Raw genomic sequence first — 15,664 nt, 5'->3', positions numbered from 1 at the left:
AATATCAGTTATAATGTCTCAACAGTAAGGTATACATTTGTCCTTATTTTTATTTTTTTAATAAATCTTTATTGACAAGGATTACAATATACAGTATAAAGATCACAACGTACTGTACAGTGAACAGTATAGCCTACAGGTGGAACAGAGAACACAACAAAACAAGGTTTTTTGTTAATGAATTTACTTTTATGTATAACATTTTTTGCCAAAATTAAAAATAGATTTATTAAAAAGTTTTTTTCTTCTCTAGGACAAATTAAAAATCTTCGGTGAGATGATCAATAATAAATCTATCGAGGTCTGCCCAAAATGTTTTTGTATAAGAACAATGCCAAAACATATGTAAAACAGTTTATGGTTAAAGCTCACAAAATGAGCAGTTTGTATTAATGCTTTTTTTAAATTTCTGCATATAATGACTGGCCGGCTAATACTTATGGATCATTTTGAAGGAAACCTCCTTAACCTTGTTTCCAATTAAAAGTTTATGAGGGGGCATTCACACTTTCTTCCAGTTAATATTTTTAATCCCGAATTGTACATTTATATATATGAGCTTAACAATTGTTTCTTTAACTGGCGTTTGAATATGGAGATGGACTGTGACTTTTTAAGGCTCATCATTCAACTCGTTCCAGATCTGTGGTCCCCGACACACAACACTCATACCTGTTCCCACAAGTTTATGTTTTTTTCCTATAATAAGGTGTTTATGTCTAGTTTTGTGGGTGTGCTGGGAAACAACAGAGATTGGGATGAGTTGAGTTAGTCTGGGATTCAAACCTGAGACCACCTTTTGTACAAGCATTATGGAAGTAGTTAAATTCTTTAAGGCGACGAAAACCATAGTGGGCAAACAGGTGGCAAGGAGCTGAATTCAATTCAGTCCAGGAGGTGGCACGGATAATTTTTTTCTGTAAAACTTATCATTCTTTTATACGGAAGCGTATTGCATTCACTTGAGAAAAAAAAAAATCTGCTCTGTTTTTCTGAGTTAACGAGAGAATTATCTTGTTAATTATACGAGAAAAGTTTTAGTGAAAAAAAAAGAATCTTCGTCTGAACAACCGCAAAGTCCTGAGGTGCCTGAGGCGCAAAGTCGACAAACTAATAACAATACCATCTATATAACTTAAAGACAAGAGTATCTCCCAATGTTTCAAACCAAAAGCAAAATAAAACTGGATTCAAATGGACAGGAACATGTTTGCTTCCATGAAATCCAGCTCTGAATGACAGAATGACAGCTTCTTGCAAGTTGGGATCAGAAAAACAGAGCAGAATTATTTTTTTTCCTTAAAACCTTTCTCGGAATTCTGAGATAATTAACTTCTTAATTCAGAAAAACAGAGCAGATTTTTTTAAATTAAAATGTTATCTCGTTAATTCAAAAAACAGAGCAATTTTTTCTCAAGTGAATGCAATACGCTTCTGTATTTTTAGATGACACCAAATAATAATACAGTCATTTAAATGTGGTTCAAACTAACTTTTATAAAGAATGAGAAGGGCAGAGCGTGGAAGCAGGTGTCTCAGTTTGAAAAACAGACCGACATATTTAGATAGTTTTCCCACAAGGTGATCTATATGACATTTAAACTGTCCTGCTCCTCCGGGCCTGCAGGGGGCAGCATCGGCCCCAGCGGGTCCGGCGGAAGAGCCCGCCCGGCCGGGGTTTTGTGCGGTGTTTCCGGCTGCTTGTTGACCTGTCAGGACCTGCCAGGACGGTCGAACCTCGGTGGATTCGTCCTACCCGCATCTCCACATCCAGCTGCCCGCGATGGCCTCCAGGCGGCCGGACAGCTTCGACGGGCTGGGCTACCGCGGCCGCGAAGACCCGCTGTTCGCGGCCGGGCTGCCGGTGCGCGGCGCGGAGCACTGGGTCACCAGCCCGCCAGACATCCCCGGCAGCCGCAACCCCTACCTGGGGGAGCGGACCCCGCTCTGCGACGACCCGCTGGAGGCCGGGGGGCTGGGGGCCGCGGCCGGCTGGGAGGCTGCGCAGCCCGGCGTCCCTCCCGCAGGTGGGTGGGTGGGGGGAACCAGCAACCAGGACTCTGCTCTTGTTTTTATTATACATTTAAACAATTATACATGTCCAGTGCAGGACTGTCTCAGAAAATTAGAATATTGTGATAAAGTTCTTTATTTTCTATAAAGCAATTTAGAAAAACAAAAATGTCATACATTCTGGATTCATCACAAATCAACTGAAATATTGCAAGCCTTTTATTATTTTGATATTGCTGATCATGGTTTACAGCTTAAGAAAACTCATATCCTATCTCAAAAAATTACAATATTCTGGGAATCTTAATCTTAAACTGTAAACCATAATCAGCAATATTAAAATAATACTTTTTATTATACATTTTCAAAATTATACATGTCCAGTGCAGTGTGTATATACAGGACTGTCTCAGAAAATTAGAATATTGTAATAAAGTTCTTTATTTTCTGTAATCCAATTGGAAAAAAACAAAAATGTCAAACATTCTGGATTCATTACAAATCAACTGAAATATTGCAAGCCTTTTATTATTTTAATATTGCTGATCATGGCTTACAGTTTAAGATTCCCAGAATATTTTTTAATTTTTTGAGATAGATATTAATGATTATATATCATTACAGAAAATCACAATATTCTAATTTTCTGAGACAATCCTGTATACAAATAATTTGAAATATGTAGCAGATCCAGAATACATACAAAGTAATGATTCCCAAGGTCCTCAGTGAATCCAATATTTCAGGCAGTTCCCAGCTACTCCAACACTTTGCCAAATTTTGCTCCAAAAAGGCATCTCTGATCACTTATTCCAAATCTCACTCTTTCCAGAGAAATACAGGACTGTCTCAGAAAATTAGAATATTGTGATAAAGTACTTTATTTTCTGTAATGCAATTTAAAAAAAAAATAAATAAAAAAAATAAAAAAAATAATGTCATACATTCTGGATTCATTACAAATCAACTGAAATATTGCAAGCCTTTTATTATTTTAATATTGCTGATTATGGTTTACAGGTTAAGATTAAGATTCCCAGAATATTTTAATTTTTGAACAGAATAGAATAGAATATAATAGAAGACTTTATTGATCTCCCCGAGGAGAAATTAAATCGTGCAGCAGCCAAACACACACACGCTCAACGGTTTATACAAAAAATTAAAACAGAAATGACCAATAAATAGCTAAATAATAAAAAAGAGCAATATAAAATGTTGAAAAAGGAGTAATGTACAAGAGACAAAAATAGTAAACACAAAAAAAACGGATAATATTTACATGTGCAAAAATACGTGAGATAGGATATTTGAGTATTTGAGGATATTTGAGTTTTCTTAAGCTGTAAGCCATGATCAGCAATAATAAAATAATAAAAGGCTTGCAATATTTCAGTTGATTTGTAATGAATCCAGAATGTATGACGTTTTTGTAATTGCATTACAGAAAATCCCAATATTCTAATTTTCTGAGACAGTCCTGTATATACAAATAATTCAAAATATGTAGCAGATCCAGAATACATACTAAGTAATGATTCCCAAGGTCCTCAGTGAATCCAATATTTCAGGCAGTTCCCAGCTACTCCAACACTTTTTTTTGCTCCAAAAAGGCTCCTCTGATCACTTATTCCAAATCTCACTCTTTCCAGAGAAATATAGTCGGCTATCAACGACTTCCACAGATGTGTTGAGGGAGGTTCTTCTCCCACCCACTTAGTGGGCCCAACATAAGCAAGAACTGTAAAGTGTTTTTATGCCGTGATAGTGATTAGTGATTTAGGGATACATCCCAGTAGACATAGTAGTGGGTTTGTCTGTAATTGTTGTTGGATTATCCCCCATGACTGTTTTAACTGAATTTCATTTCTAACGAGGTGTCATGAACAACACAGCTTATAAAGAACCTATAGAGCATCAATTCAACTAAAACTGGGCTGAACAAAGTGTATTATTAAAAGTAAGACAATGCCTTACGGTGAAAATAATCAGGGTTCAGAAGAATCAGCCCCACGTGGCCTCAACCTGCAGGTTATCTAAAAGTTGGTGAGTCGCTTCAGGTTGTAATTTTTGTACAACAGGTGTATAATCCAGGTGCCCTAAAGTAATAATCCAATCCAGCAGTTGTTCCAACCATCACTAAACCAGCTCCTCTGCAGGTAGATGGTTGTTAGTGGAAAACACCTGTTTTAAATGTACTGGCTGATACAGAAACATGACAGAGTTTTTACTTTAGGGCACCTGGATTATACACCTCTTGAATGTGCTTTAATGTTGTTTTTTTTATTTTACAAAATCAAAAATAGTTTTGAATCAATCTTAAATTAAGACCAATTTTGAAATGGGTCAGTCTCAAAGCACCATTAGTCAAATCATTTTCTTTACATTAAGCTGATATTTGCTCACTAAAACATATACCTGTGGATCAGCCAGTAAACTAGTCCCAAGATGTTTTAGAAAACATTTTGGGACTAGTTTTCACACAAAAGGGTACCTTTTGTGAATCTGTAAATAACACTGATAGTTGGACCTGATAACAGTAACTGAGGGGCAGCTTACTGACAGGTCACGTGGTTCAGGTGTGAGTTGTAACGCTGCATGTGTATGAAGATCCATGTGTTTTTTGGTGTTTCACCATCAGAAACCAGATTCCAGCAGAAAACTCTTCTAGCTTTCTGGAAAACACGATCTCTCAGATGTTTCTATTCCTGGTGGGATTGTAGATAAGGTCTAGTACCGAGAACTAGGAAACCTACCGTGTTTTCACAGCTCTTGGTTGGTATTACTTCAGAAAATGTGGATTTGTCAGTCGAGCTGTTAGACTTTATGAGACTTCTGGTGTTTTTATTTACTTCATAGTAGGGCTGGGGATCGATTCAAATGTTAAGAATCGATTCGATTCCCATTCTTAAGATTCAGAATCGATTATCAAGATTTGATTCGATCCGATTCGATTCCGATATTGATTTGGGTTAGTGTTATTAAAACTGTTTTTTGAGCTGTTGCATGAATTATATATGACTGTAGTTCTGCAACATGTTAATACTAGTATTATATTGAGATTCAACAGCAAGTATTGCAGCTAATGATGCTGTAAGGACCAATCAGCTCCCAGAATGCTGATAGAACTGCTTTCAGAAACATCGTGGGTCAGAATTACCAAACAGATCCAGGGAGGAAACAGAGACGGATGAAATCAGTTTTATTTTTTCCCACATTCTGTCTTTATTTGTTCCATTTTCGGTCTATTTTGGTTTTTAATTTTTGAGAATTTGTTTTTTTTAGCATTTTTTGCAAATGTAACCCCAAGACACTATATAAAGTAATGAAATATAGACAATTTATGCAATTTTAACCTAACACTTGAATGTTTTCATAACTTTAAACATATTTAAAGGCAAGAAACATGGCACCAGTTATTCTCGAGTCCAACAAAACATTCCTTTTTTGGGGATAAACAAAAAAATAACCAAAAGTTGTAATGTAATGATGAACAAAAAATAATACATAAATAAATAAAAGAAAATTAAAAAAAAATCCCCCCCCAAAAAAAAAAAATAAATAAATTGATCTTTAGACATATGAATCGATTTTTAGGAATGAATATGAGATTCGATTTAGAATTGGGAAATGGATTTTCTCGAACACAGGCCTACTTCATAACAACATTAAGGGGTGGTTTCACAGCTGTCGGGGAATGCAACAACTGTGAACACGTTTGTCTTTCCAGAGTAAATGTGACGTCTGACAGCTAAGCGTTAACGGCTTGTTTCAGTGTATCTGTTTTCTATTGTTGCAGAGCAGCTGAATCGATTCGCCGGCTTTGGGATCGGACTCGTCAGGTGGGGAATCTTACCTGATCAGTACTGGATCACAGCTGAGTTATGATGGTTCTGGGTTCATCAGCCCGTTGATCTTTTGTCTGTGTGTTCAGTCTGTTCACAGAGAACGTCCTCGCTCATCCCTGCATCGTCTTCCGCAGACAGTGTCAGGTATCTATAACTAATGATTTGAATTGTCTCTTTGGTTTCCTTTTATTTAAAATACAATTTTTCATGTAATTTTACCAGAAGTTTCCACAGGTTCCAAATCATGTGGTCAATCCCAAGTACTCCCTTACTGTACAGTTTCAGTCAGGAGCTGCTAATCTCTAGATCTGCTGATCGTGTGCGTGTGCGTGTGTGTGAAAACACACAAATACCATAAGGGGAAAACATCAGCTATGTCTTAGAGGAACGGTTGCTGCACATCAACCTGGAAAGGGTTCTGAAACCATCTCCGGACTATCTGGAGTTCAGCATTTTCATTGAGAGCAATTATTCACAAGTGGAAAACATTTAAGACAGTTTTTTCAGTCTTTAAAGGACTGGACTTCTCAGATGATTTACCCGAAGATCAGACCAGGCTGTGTCTCAGAGCCTGTAGGCCTCACAAACCAGCAGACTTCTGCAACAATGTGCTGTGGACAAATGAGACCAAAGTGGAGATGTTTGGTCTTAATGTCCAGAACCATGTTTGGAGGAAACCAAACACAGCATTTCAGCAGAAACGGCTCATATTCACTGTCGAGCACAGAGGGATGATGGTCTGGGATCTGGACAACTGTCTGTCACTAAAGCTGGAGTTATGGTTCTGCGTCAAAATGACGCTGTGCACACGGCGTCATGGTGACGCCGTCGCCGTGACTAGGGCTGGGTATCGATTCAAATGTCAAGAATCGATTCAATTCCGATTCTTAAGATTCAGAATCGATTATCATGATTTGATTCGATATTGATTTGGCTTAGTGTTATTTAAAATGTTTTTTGAGCTGTTGCCTGAATTATATGACTGTAAAATAACTAGTGAAATAATAATTTCACAATAATTATTGTGAAATAACTAAGAAATAAATAACTCAAACAGGCCTTTCAATATCCATTTAAAGTGCAAAAAAGAAAGAAATTGCAACAGTTCACGCAGTAAACAAATCATTTTAGCTTATCTAATTTATTCCGTCACCACGCACACATATTGCCATGAAGCACCTGGCATTTTTCAGAAGTGTCATGACAAACTGTGTGTCCGACTACTGGGATTAAAGGAATTAATATGAGAATCGATTTAGAATCGGAAAATCGATTTTTTTTCAACACAGGCCTAGCCGTGACGCCGTCGTGAACCTTCGGATTTCTCCGTCACTCCATTTCGTCGCGGTGCAGTACCCCCTGTGACCGCTAGTTCGCAATCTTTTCCTGAATGGTTTATCCAACTTTTTCTGGTCACAGTGAGTCAAAGAGATAAGGACAACTATTGTGCAAAAAAACAAAACGAAAAAAAATCACACATACACGAAGAAAAGAACACTGAAAGTTCACGACTGCTTCAAACCCGGAAACCGGAACTGTGTTGCTTACAAGCGAACCAATCACATCCCTCTCCGTCTGCGTTTGGTCTGCGTCACCTCGACGCGTAGTTACAATTTTTGGGAGGTGCAGGTCAGTGACGGCATCAATGACGGCGTGGTTTTGACGCAGAACCATAACTCAGCCTTAAGTAGACCATGATCTCTTCTGTAGACCAGAGTCTTTGGGACATCTTGGTGTCGCCCACATGATTTTAACCTTTTTCGCTTCATTTTTGAATTTGTCTGATACTAAAAAGCTCTACAATCAGAAACGGTTATAATGCTCATAATGATTCAGCAGTATATCAATACTGCAGCCGGCCAGTACTTAAGTGTTATCTTCCGCTGTTTGTCTTGCTGTCTTCTTGGCTCGTTGTCTCAGGTGAACTACCACGGCTTCTGTTACCACCTCACCCCATTTAGTGCCATGGCCGTTATGTACTCCATCACCAAGGCTCAGGTAAAAACACAAATGTAACGAGTTGATCATCACCTGCCTCTGATCACATTATCTACTCTACAGGACTGTCTCAGAAAATTAGAATATTGTGATAAAGTCCTTTATTTTCTGTAATGCAAAAATGTCATACATTCTGGATTCATTACAAATCAACTGAAATATTGCAAGCCTTTTATTATTTTAATATTGCTGATCATGGCTTACAGTTTAAGAAAACTCAAAACTCCTATCTCAAAAAATTTGAATATTCTGGGAATCTTTATCTCAAACTGTAAACCATAATCATCAATATTAAAATAATAAAAGGCCTGCAATATTTCAGTTGATTTGTAATGAATCCAGAATGTATGACATTTTTGTTTTTTTAATTGCATTACAGAAAATAAAGAACTTTATCACAATATTCTAATTTTCTGAGACAGTCCTGTAATGCTGCCTATTCTGTAGTGAATCACTACTGGTCCTTCCTGATCAGTATGGGATTAATATTGGTTCTTTCTGATCAGTAGCAGATCAATACTGTTCTTTCTGATCAGTATGGGATTAATATTGGTTCTTTCTGATCAGTAGCAGATCAATACTGTTCTTTCTGATCAGCATTGGATTAATATTGGTTCTTTCCTGATCAGCATTGGATTAATATTGGTTCTTTCCTGATCAGCATTGGATTAATATTGGTTCTTTCTGATCAGTAGCAGATCAATACTGTTCTTTCTGATCAGTATGGGATTAATATTGGTTCTTTCCTGATCAGCATTGGATTAATATTGGTTCTTTCTGATCAGTAGCAGATCAATACTGTTCTTTCTGATCAGTATGGGATTAATATTGGTTCTTTCCTGATCAGCATTGGATTAATATTGGTTCTTTCTGATCAGTAGCAGATCAATACTGTTCTTTCCTGATCAGTATGGGATTAATAGTGGTTCTTTCTGATCAGTGGTGGATCGATACTGTGTTTCAGGGGGTGAAGGCTCTGTGGAAGGGGATGGGCAGCACCTTCATAGTTCATGGCATCACACTGGGCGCTGAAGGAATCATCAGTGAGGTCACGCCGTTACCACGGTAACCACTCATAACTACAGGCCACCGTATGTTGTGAAGTTCTGTAACAGTAGTGCATCGGTTCTACCTCAGCATCTGTTCTCGTCCACAGAGAACTTCCTCACAGATGCAACTGGAAACACGTGGCAGGACATTTGCTGCTCAAAGGGTTTGTTCACTTCTGTTCTGGATTCATAGTTTAATTTAAAGTTGAGAAGTTGTGGCCAAGTGATCAGCAGTCTGGGACGGTGTCTTAAATCCCCTCCTACTGACTATCTAGTGCACAGTATGTCCTCGGCTTTGCCGCATTGTTGGAATATGTAGTAAGAGTTGTTATATCCCCCATGTCCCACATCATGTAAAGTAAGTGTAACTGATCCTCAGCACATCACTTGTAATCCGTTACGCTTTATTTATGCAAGAGTGATGACTAGGAATGGGTGATATTTTACCGTTCACGATGTACCGTCAAAAAAATTCCCCACGGTAAGAATTTGTCATCTCGCGGTAAAAATGATAAATTCCTGTTGATGACGTTTTTGTGTAAAACTGATTTAGGGTTCTGCGTTAAATCCACACAGAGCCTACGGCGTAGGCTCTGCCTGGATTTAACGCAGAACCATAAATCAGCTTAACAAACATGGCGGAAGGCGGATCTGAGAGCGAGGAGCTCGTTGTTAAACGAGGCTCCAGCTCCGTTATCTGGAACTGGTTTGGATTTAAAAAGAGAGACGAGGAGCAAACATAATTTATTATATGCAGAGTCTGCAAAAAACAGTGAGTGCAAAGGATGGCAATGCAAGTAATTTATTATATATTTTACATTATATATTATTATATGTAACAGCTGCTGCTGAGAAAAAATTGCAATAGTATCTAATTTGCACATTTTATTTATATTAGAAGAGGTCATCACTAATTGGATTTTATTTTCAGTGAACTTTTATTTATTTGTCCTGTTTCTTTATTTATCAGGTTGTATTTTTTTCTACTTTGTGATTTTATAAGCTAGGATAACTTGAAGGACAATAGTACTTTTGCTGTTTGCACTGTTATCCCACTCTTTAAGCCATACAGTTGGAATAAATGTTGAATCTGTTCTTACATTTCAAACTTGTTTCATTTGAGTCAATACAGTTTTGCAGTACAGGTGTACTAATTTAATTGGTTTTTATTAATTCAATTTAATTGGTGTAGTTTAGTAGTATTTAGTATCTTTTAGAGCAGTGTTTTGGGGGCTCCAAAGACTGAATGTGGTGATAGATTTATAGTTAAAAAGGTGGAGTTGAATTGGTATTTTTTTTATCGTCATTTTTATCGTTATTGGGATAAATGCCAGAAATGATCGGGATACATTTTTTTAGTCCATACCGCCCATCCCTAGTGATGACACAATGAACAGTGTCAACAAAAGTAGCGATGGTAGTGTCCGTGTTGATGCAGCGGTCCCTTCCTAGTAACTGTGGGGTCTTTGACGGGAACAGGGGGGGATCCTCACACACGTGGGACTCTGACCGCTGCTGTCTCGTCTGCAGGTTGACGGCGGTGGTGGCTCTTCCATTTTACTGTGCCAGCCTCATCGAGACGGTCCAGGTGATTATTGATTATTGATGACTCACAAACACCTGCTGCAGGTGACATCACACTGAAACTCATACATCCTGTTTGTCAAAACGATGATGAGGAGGAAGACGGTTGTTATTTTGAAGTCATGTCCTTTCTGTGCCATGACACTGAGGCTGACGATGTGACATGAGCACATGGTGGATCTGATCCTGCTTTAACTGGTTATCAGTCACCTGCTGGAGTCATTGCAGTTTAGTGACTACGATTACATGCAGTCAAAATTCAAGTTATTGCTAATATTCCGGTTACTGAAACATTCAGAATATTCCGTTTACATGGTAATTAATCATTCAGGATATCTGGATAAAGCCAGCGACGCGCGGAGAACATCATGACGCATTTCCCGTCATTTCTGCTTCTTCTTCCTGTGTCCAAATTCAAAACAAATGCTGCTTCACGCAACTTTTCTCTCACCTTCTTGTAAATCTCGCTATCCCGGTACTTTCTACCGTCTACAAATGCAGAAATGTACGACGGAGTATTAGGACCAAACTAAGACAAAAGAGAATAAAGTCGTAAAAAATTACGAAAGTAAAGTCATAATGTTGCGAGAATAAAGTCGTAATAGAATAAAGTCGTAATATTATGAGAATAAAGTTGTAACATTACGAGAATAAAGTCGTAATATTACGAGAATAAAGTCGTAACATTACGAGAATAAAGTCGTAATTTATGAGAAAAAAGACGTAATATTATGAGAATATAATTTATGAGAACTCTAACAGGAAGAGCATCTTTTCCCTGTGTTAAAATGAGGAATATTGAGCATCTTATGAATTTATATTTATATATTTATAATATATTTAATATTACTACTTTATTCTCGTAATATTACGACTTTATTCTCAAAATATTACGACTTTTTTCTCAAAATATTACGACTTTATTCTCGTAATATTATGACTTTATTTTCGTAATATTACGACTTTATTCTCAAAATATTACGACTTTATTCTCAAAATATTACGACTTTATTCCCGTAATATTATTACTTTATTCTCGTAATTTTACGACTTTATTCTCATATTATTATGACTTTATTCTCAAAATATTACGACTTTATTCTCGTAATATTATGACTTTATTCTCGTAATATTACGACTTTATTCTCAAAATATTACGACTTTATTCTTGTAATATTATGACTTTATTCTCGTAATTTTACGACTTTATTCTCATATTATTATGACTTTATTCTCGTAATTTCCATTTTTGTTGTTGTCTTAGTTTGGCCCTTATACTCCGTCGTAGAAATGTTCATATCCTTCATTACATTTATGAAGTGATTAGTCTCCTCCTGGTCTTGGTTTCTCCGTGTTTATAAGAACTTCCTGGACTCAAAAGACCAGGATTCCTTGTGAACAGAGCATGTGCAGAAAACAAATTCCTGTTCCGTTTGATGGGGATATTCCGTTTGGTGTTTACATGACCCAATATTCAGGTTTTAAAAGGAGTAACCCAGGGCTCATATTGGGGTTTTTAAAAACCTGAATATGAGCAAATTCGGGTTAGTCAAAGGGGTTATTGGTGTTTACATGGCCGTGCAAATTCGGGTTATTGCCAATATTCGGGTTTTAAAAGGGTTATTGATGCATGGAAACGTAGTCATTGATGAGCTCCTGGAGAATCTGATCCTGACTTTTTCCCATCTGCGTCCTCAGAGCGAAATTGTGCGTGACGAGGCGTCGTACGGCCTGCTGGATTGTATCCGTGAAGGCGTGGCTCGGCTGCTGGGCGTCGGCGCTCCTCACAGCCGCCGCCTGCTTCCTCTCAGCTGCCTGCTGTTTCCCGCAGCGCTGCACGCCATCCTGCGCTACGCCATCGCTTCCTCGGTCCAGCGGGTGGCGCTGTGGCTGCACCAGCGGGGCAGGAAGCAGCGGGCGGAGCCGTCCAACCCGCTGGACGCCTATTTCCCAGAGCTGGCGGCGGCGTGGCTGGGGTCTCTGGTGGCGGACGTGGCGTTGTTTCCCCTGGAGACGGCGCTGCACCGCCTCAGCCTGCAGGGCACGCGCACCATCATCGACGCCACCGACGGCGTGGTCGCCGCGGCCACCGGGAACGGTGCCAGCCCGCTGGTGCTGCCCGTCAACACTCAGTACGACGGCTTTTCCGACTGTCTGCACGCCATCCGCCGCAAAGAGGGCGGGGCCGGCTACTACCGTGGCTTTGGGGCACTGGTGGCCCAGTACGCCCTACACGGAGCGCTGCTCGCCGCCGCCAAGACGCTGCTCAGGGTTCTGCTGCTGGACACCAAGGCCAGCTAGAGAGCTGCTCTGGAGACGCTGCACCCCCTCCTGCTGGGACCAGGCACGGTCCGTGGACTTCACGGCCATCCGTTTTTTGTTTTCAAATGACAAAATAAAAATAGAGAAATAAACCAAAATAATCCGTTCCCCATCTTTTGTTTTGATAATAAAAAACGGATCGTTATCCGTTATCCGATTTTATTGATGCGTTTGAAAATCGAAATTGGGAATTAAAACAGCGAGTGGAAAACTCTTTTCTCTATTTCCTATTGGTTTCCAAGGATACAGAAAACAAGGATTGGACAAATGGGGGGATTGCACATGCGCAGTAAACAGTTTTAGATTTTTTTAATGTTGATAGAGAAAATAAATCAAATATGAAACCTGGGAGTGAAACATGAGTTTAATCTGTAATCTGTCTTCACTCCGTCATGAAACTGCAGTGATGTTGTGACAGTCCGTTCAGCTGCAGCGTCAAAAAAAAGCAGCGTCCAATCAATATCATAAACTGAACTCTAACATACTGCCCCCCCGTTGGAGACAAATAGGAAATAGAGAAAAGAGTTTTCCACTCGCTGTTTTAATTCCCAATTTCGATTTTCAAACACATCAATGAAATCGGATAACGGATAATGGATAATGGATAACGGATAACGATCCATTTTCCGTTTTCCGTTTTTTATTATCAAAACAAAAGATGTGAAACGGATTATTTTGGATTATATCTATTTTTATTTTGTCATTTCAAAAGAAAAAACGGATGGCTGCGAAGTCCACGGACCAGGCACAGTCACGGGAAAAGGACTGACTTCACGTGTTTGACTGATGGATGCTGTTGGAAGGAACCTTTATAACAACACCATAGCAACCAACTGGATCTCCTTAGCAACCACCTAGATCTCTATAGCAACCATGTCAGTCTCCGCTGCAGCCAAACGGATCTCCATAGCAACTGTTCCCCTACACCCCCCGACCTCCCTGACCCTCATGTCCTGCTCTCTGACAGATTCCTGTGGTGGTTGTGCGTCTCCATGGAAACTGCATCACTTCTTGTCTCGGCACTAAAGCATGAGTCTGTTTGTGTTTAAGTCGTGTCAGCTGATTGGTCGGTCAGAGCTGCCACGTCACTGCTCATATGTGTCCGTAACCACGGAAACAGACATGCTTGATAAACACCTAGACAAACAGAAAATGTTACTTTGTAACAAATGTCAGATTTGTGTAAAATTGTACAAAATTTAAGTAGATTTAGAATTAAATTATTTGAGGTTGTTTGTTTAAATCATTATTCACATCAGTAAATGAACAAATGGACATTCAAAAGAAAAATGTCTGGAACAATTTTGAGGTTAAATGAGAAAAGAACGTGATTTTGTTTACTTGAGCTGTTTACAGGTGTTTTTACCTGTAAACATTTGTTTTTCTCTGAAATAAACTTCGTGAGTCAGCTGGTTCTTCTGTCCTTGGGTGAAACTGTTGAGCATTCTCAGAAAGCGAGCGAAAATTCTACTGACCACTCCATTGACCTCTGTTAACATGTCCAACTATACAGCAGAAATAAACATTTCAGTCAGCTACAAAACCAGTTTTGGTCTGCGTTTATGACAAATATTTACAAATACATTTTCTTTTACCTCATCAAGTCTCAAATCTGAAGTGGTCATTATTATAGCGTAATCTTCATGCAACAAATGGAGAATTCAGTGTCATTATCATGTCTTAGAAATAAACGTATATAGTCCTGATCATTGGAAACCACTCTGTGAAAGGACAAAAGTATTTAAGCCCTTTCACCCCGACAGTCTAGCTCTAAGTTTTACTTCAGTTGGTACAGTTAACCATCTGCATCGGAAACTTAACTTTATTGTAAAAATGTCTCAAACTGTCTGAATGTTGTTAATAAATGTAAACTTTATTGCAGAAAAATGTCCAAAACTGTGTGATTGTCGTGAATAAATGTACATCAATAGTCAACTTATGTTCTTCAGATCTTTTATTCTTCAGTCCTGAAACAACAGTTTAGTTTATTCTGAGGTTAAAAATGAAGATTTTTTGTTTCATCGTTTTCTAGTATTCCAGCTTCCAGAGGTGTCAAGTAACGAAGTACAAATACTTTGTTACCTTACTTAAGTAGAAATTTTGGTTATCTATACTTCACTGGAGTAATTATTTTTCAGACGACTTTTTACTTTTACTCCTTACATTTTCACGCAATTATCTGTACTTTTTACTCCTTACATTTTAAAAACAGCCTTGTTACTCTATTTCATTTCGGCCTTTAAAAAAAACTATCCAGTTAAATTGCTCCATCCGGATAGAGTGAATTTGGTTGTGGTTGTTTCAGATGTTCTTGTCCAGTTTTGTTCTTACATCCGTTCCCTCAGATTCCTGCAACTAAACTTGGATGTACATTCCAATAAAGGTTAGGATAAATGATAACATGCCTCTGAAGTTTGACTTTTTGCACCATTACAATACTTATAGGCAACTAGTCATCATATCTCCTGCTCTCTGAAACACATGTTAATGCTCAATAGTACACATATATGGTTCTTTAATATATTTGCATTATACTAAGATACATTCATTTTCAATGGCTTTTGTCCTTAATGGCTTTTTCCCCCTTACATTACTTTTACTTTTATACTTTAAGTAGTTTTGAAACCAGTACTTTTTATACTTTTACTTGAGTAAAAAACTTGAGTTGATACTTCAACTTCTACAGGAGTATTTTTAAACTCTAGTATCTATACTTCTCCCTGAGTAATGAATGGGAATACTGAAGACACCTCTGTCAGCTACTGGCTTTCCGACTCGGGGGGACGTATTTCAGGGTAACGCCGGTGACTTCAGAGCGGAACCTTTGTGTGATCGGTGAATGTTTCCTGT

At 38.4% G+C, this 15,664-nt stretch overlaps 1 protein-coding gene across 1 annotated transcript; it reads left to right on the top strand.

Annotated features, from left to right (window-relative positions):
• Positions 1 to 1,670: 1,670 nt before the first annotated feature.
• On the top strand, positions 1,671 to 14,639 carry slc25a46 (solute carrier family 25 member 46). Its single transcript, XM_061734582.1, has 8 exons — positions 1,671 to 2,027; positions 5,813 to 5,855; positions 5,948 to 6,005; positions 7,782 to 7,859; positions 8,824 to 8,924; positions 9,016 to 9,072; positions 10,439 to 10,496; positions 12,191 to 14,639. The coding sequence occupies exons 1-8, from the start codon at positions 1,784 to 1,786 to the stop codon at positions 12,791 to 12,793; spliced, it is 1,242 nt and encodes a 413-aa protein (XP_061590566.1). The 5' UTR covers positions 1,671 to 1,783; the 3' UTR covers positions 12,794 to 14,639.
• The last annotated feature ends 1,025 nt before the right edge of the window (positions 14,640 to 15,664 follow it).

Source organism: Cololabis saira, chromosome 11 (assembly GCF_033807715.1).
Source record: "Cololabis saira isolate AMF1-May2022 chromosome 11, fColSai1.1, whole genome shotgun sequence".
Lineage (NCBI taxonomy): Eukaryota > Metazoa > Chordata > Actinopteri > Beloniformes > Belonidae > Cololabis > Cololabis saira.
Note: the sequence above shows the minus strand (reverse complement) of the source record. Positions and strands in the feature narration are given on the sequence as shown.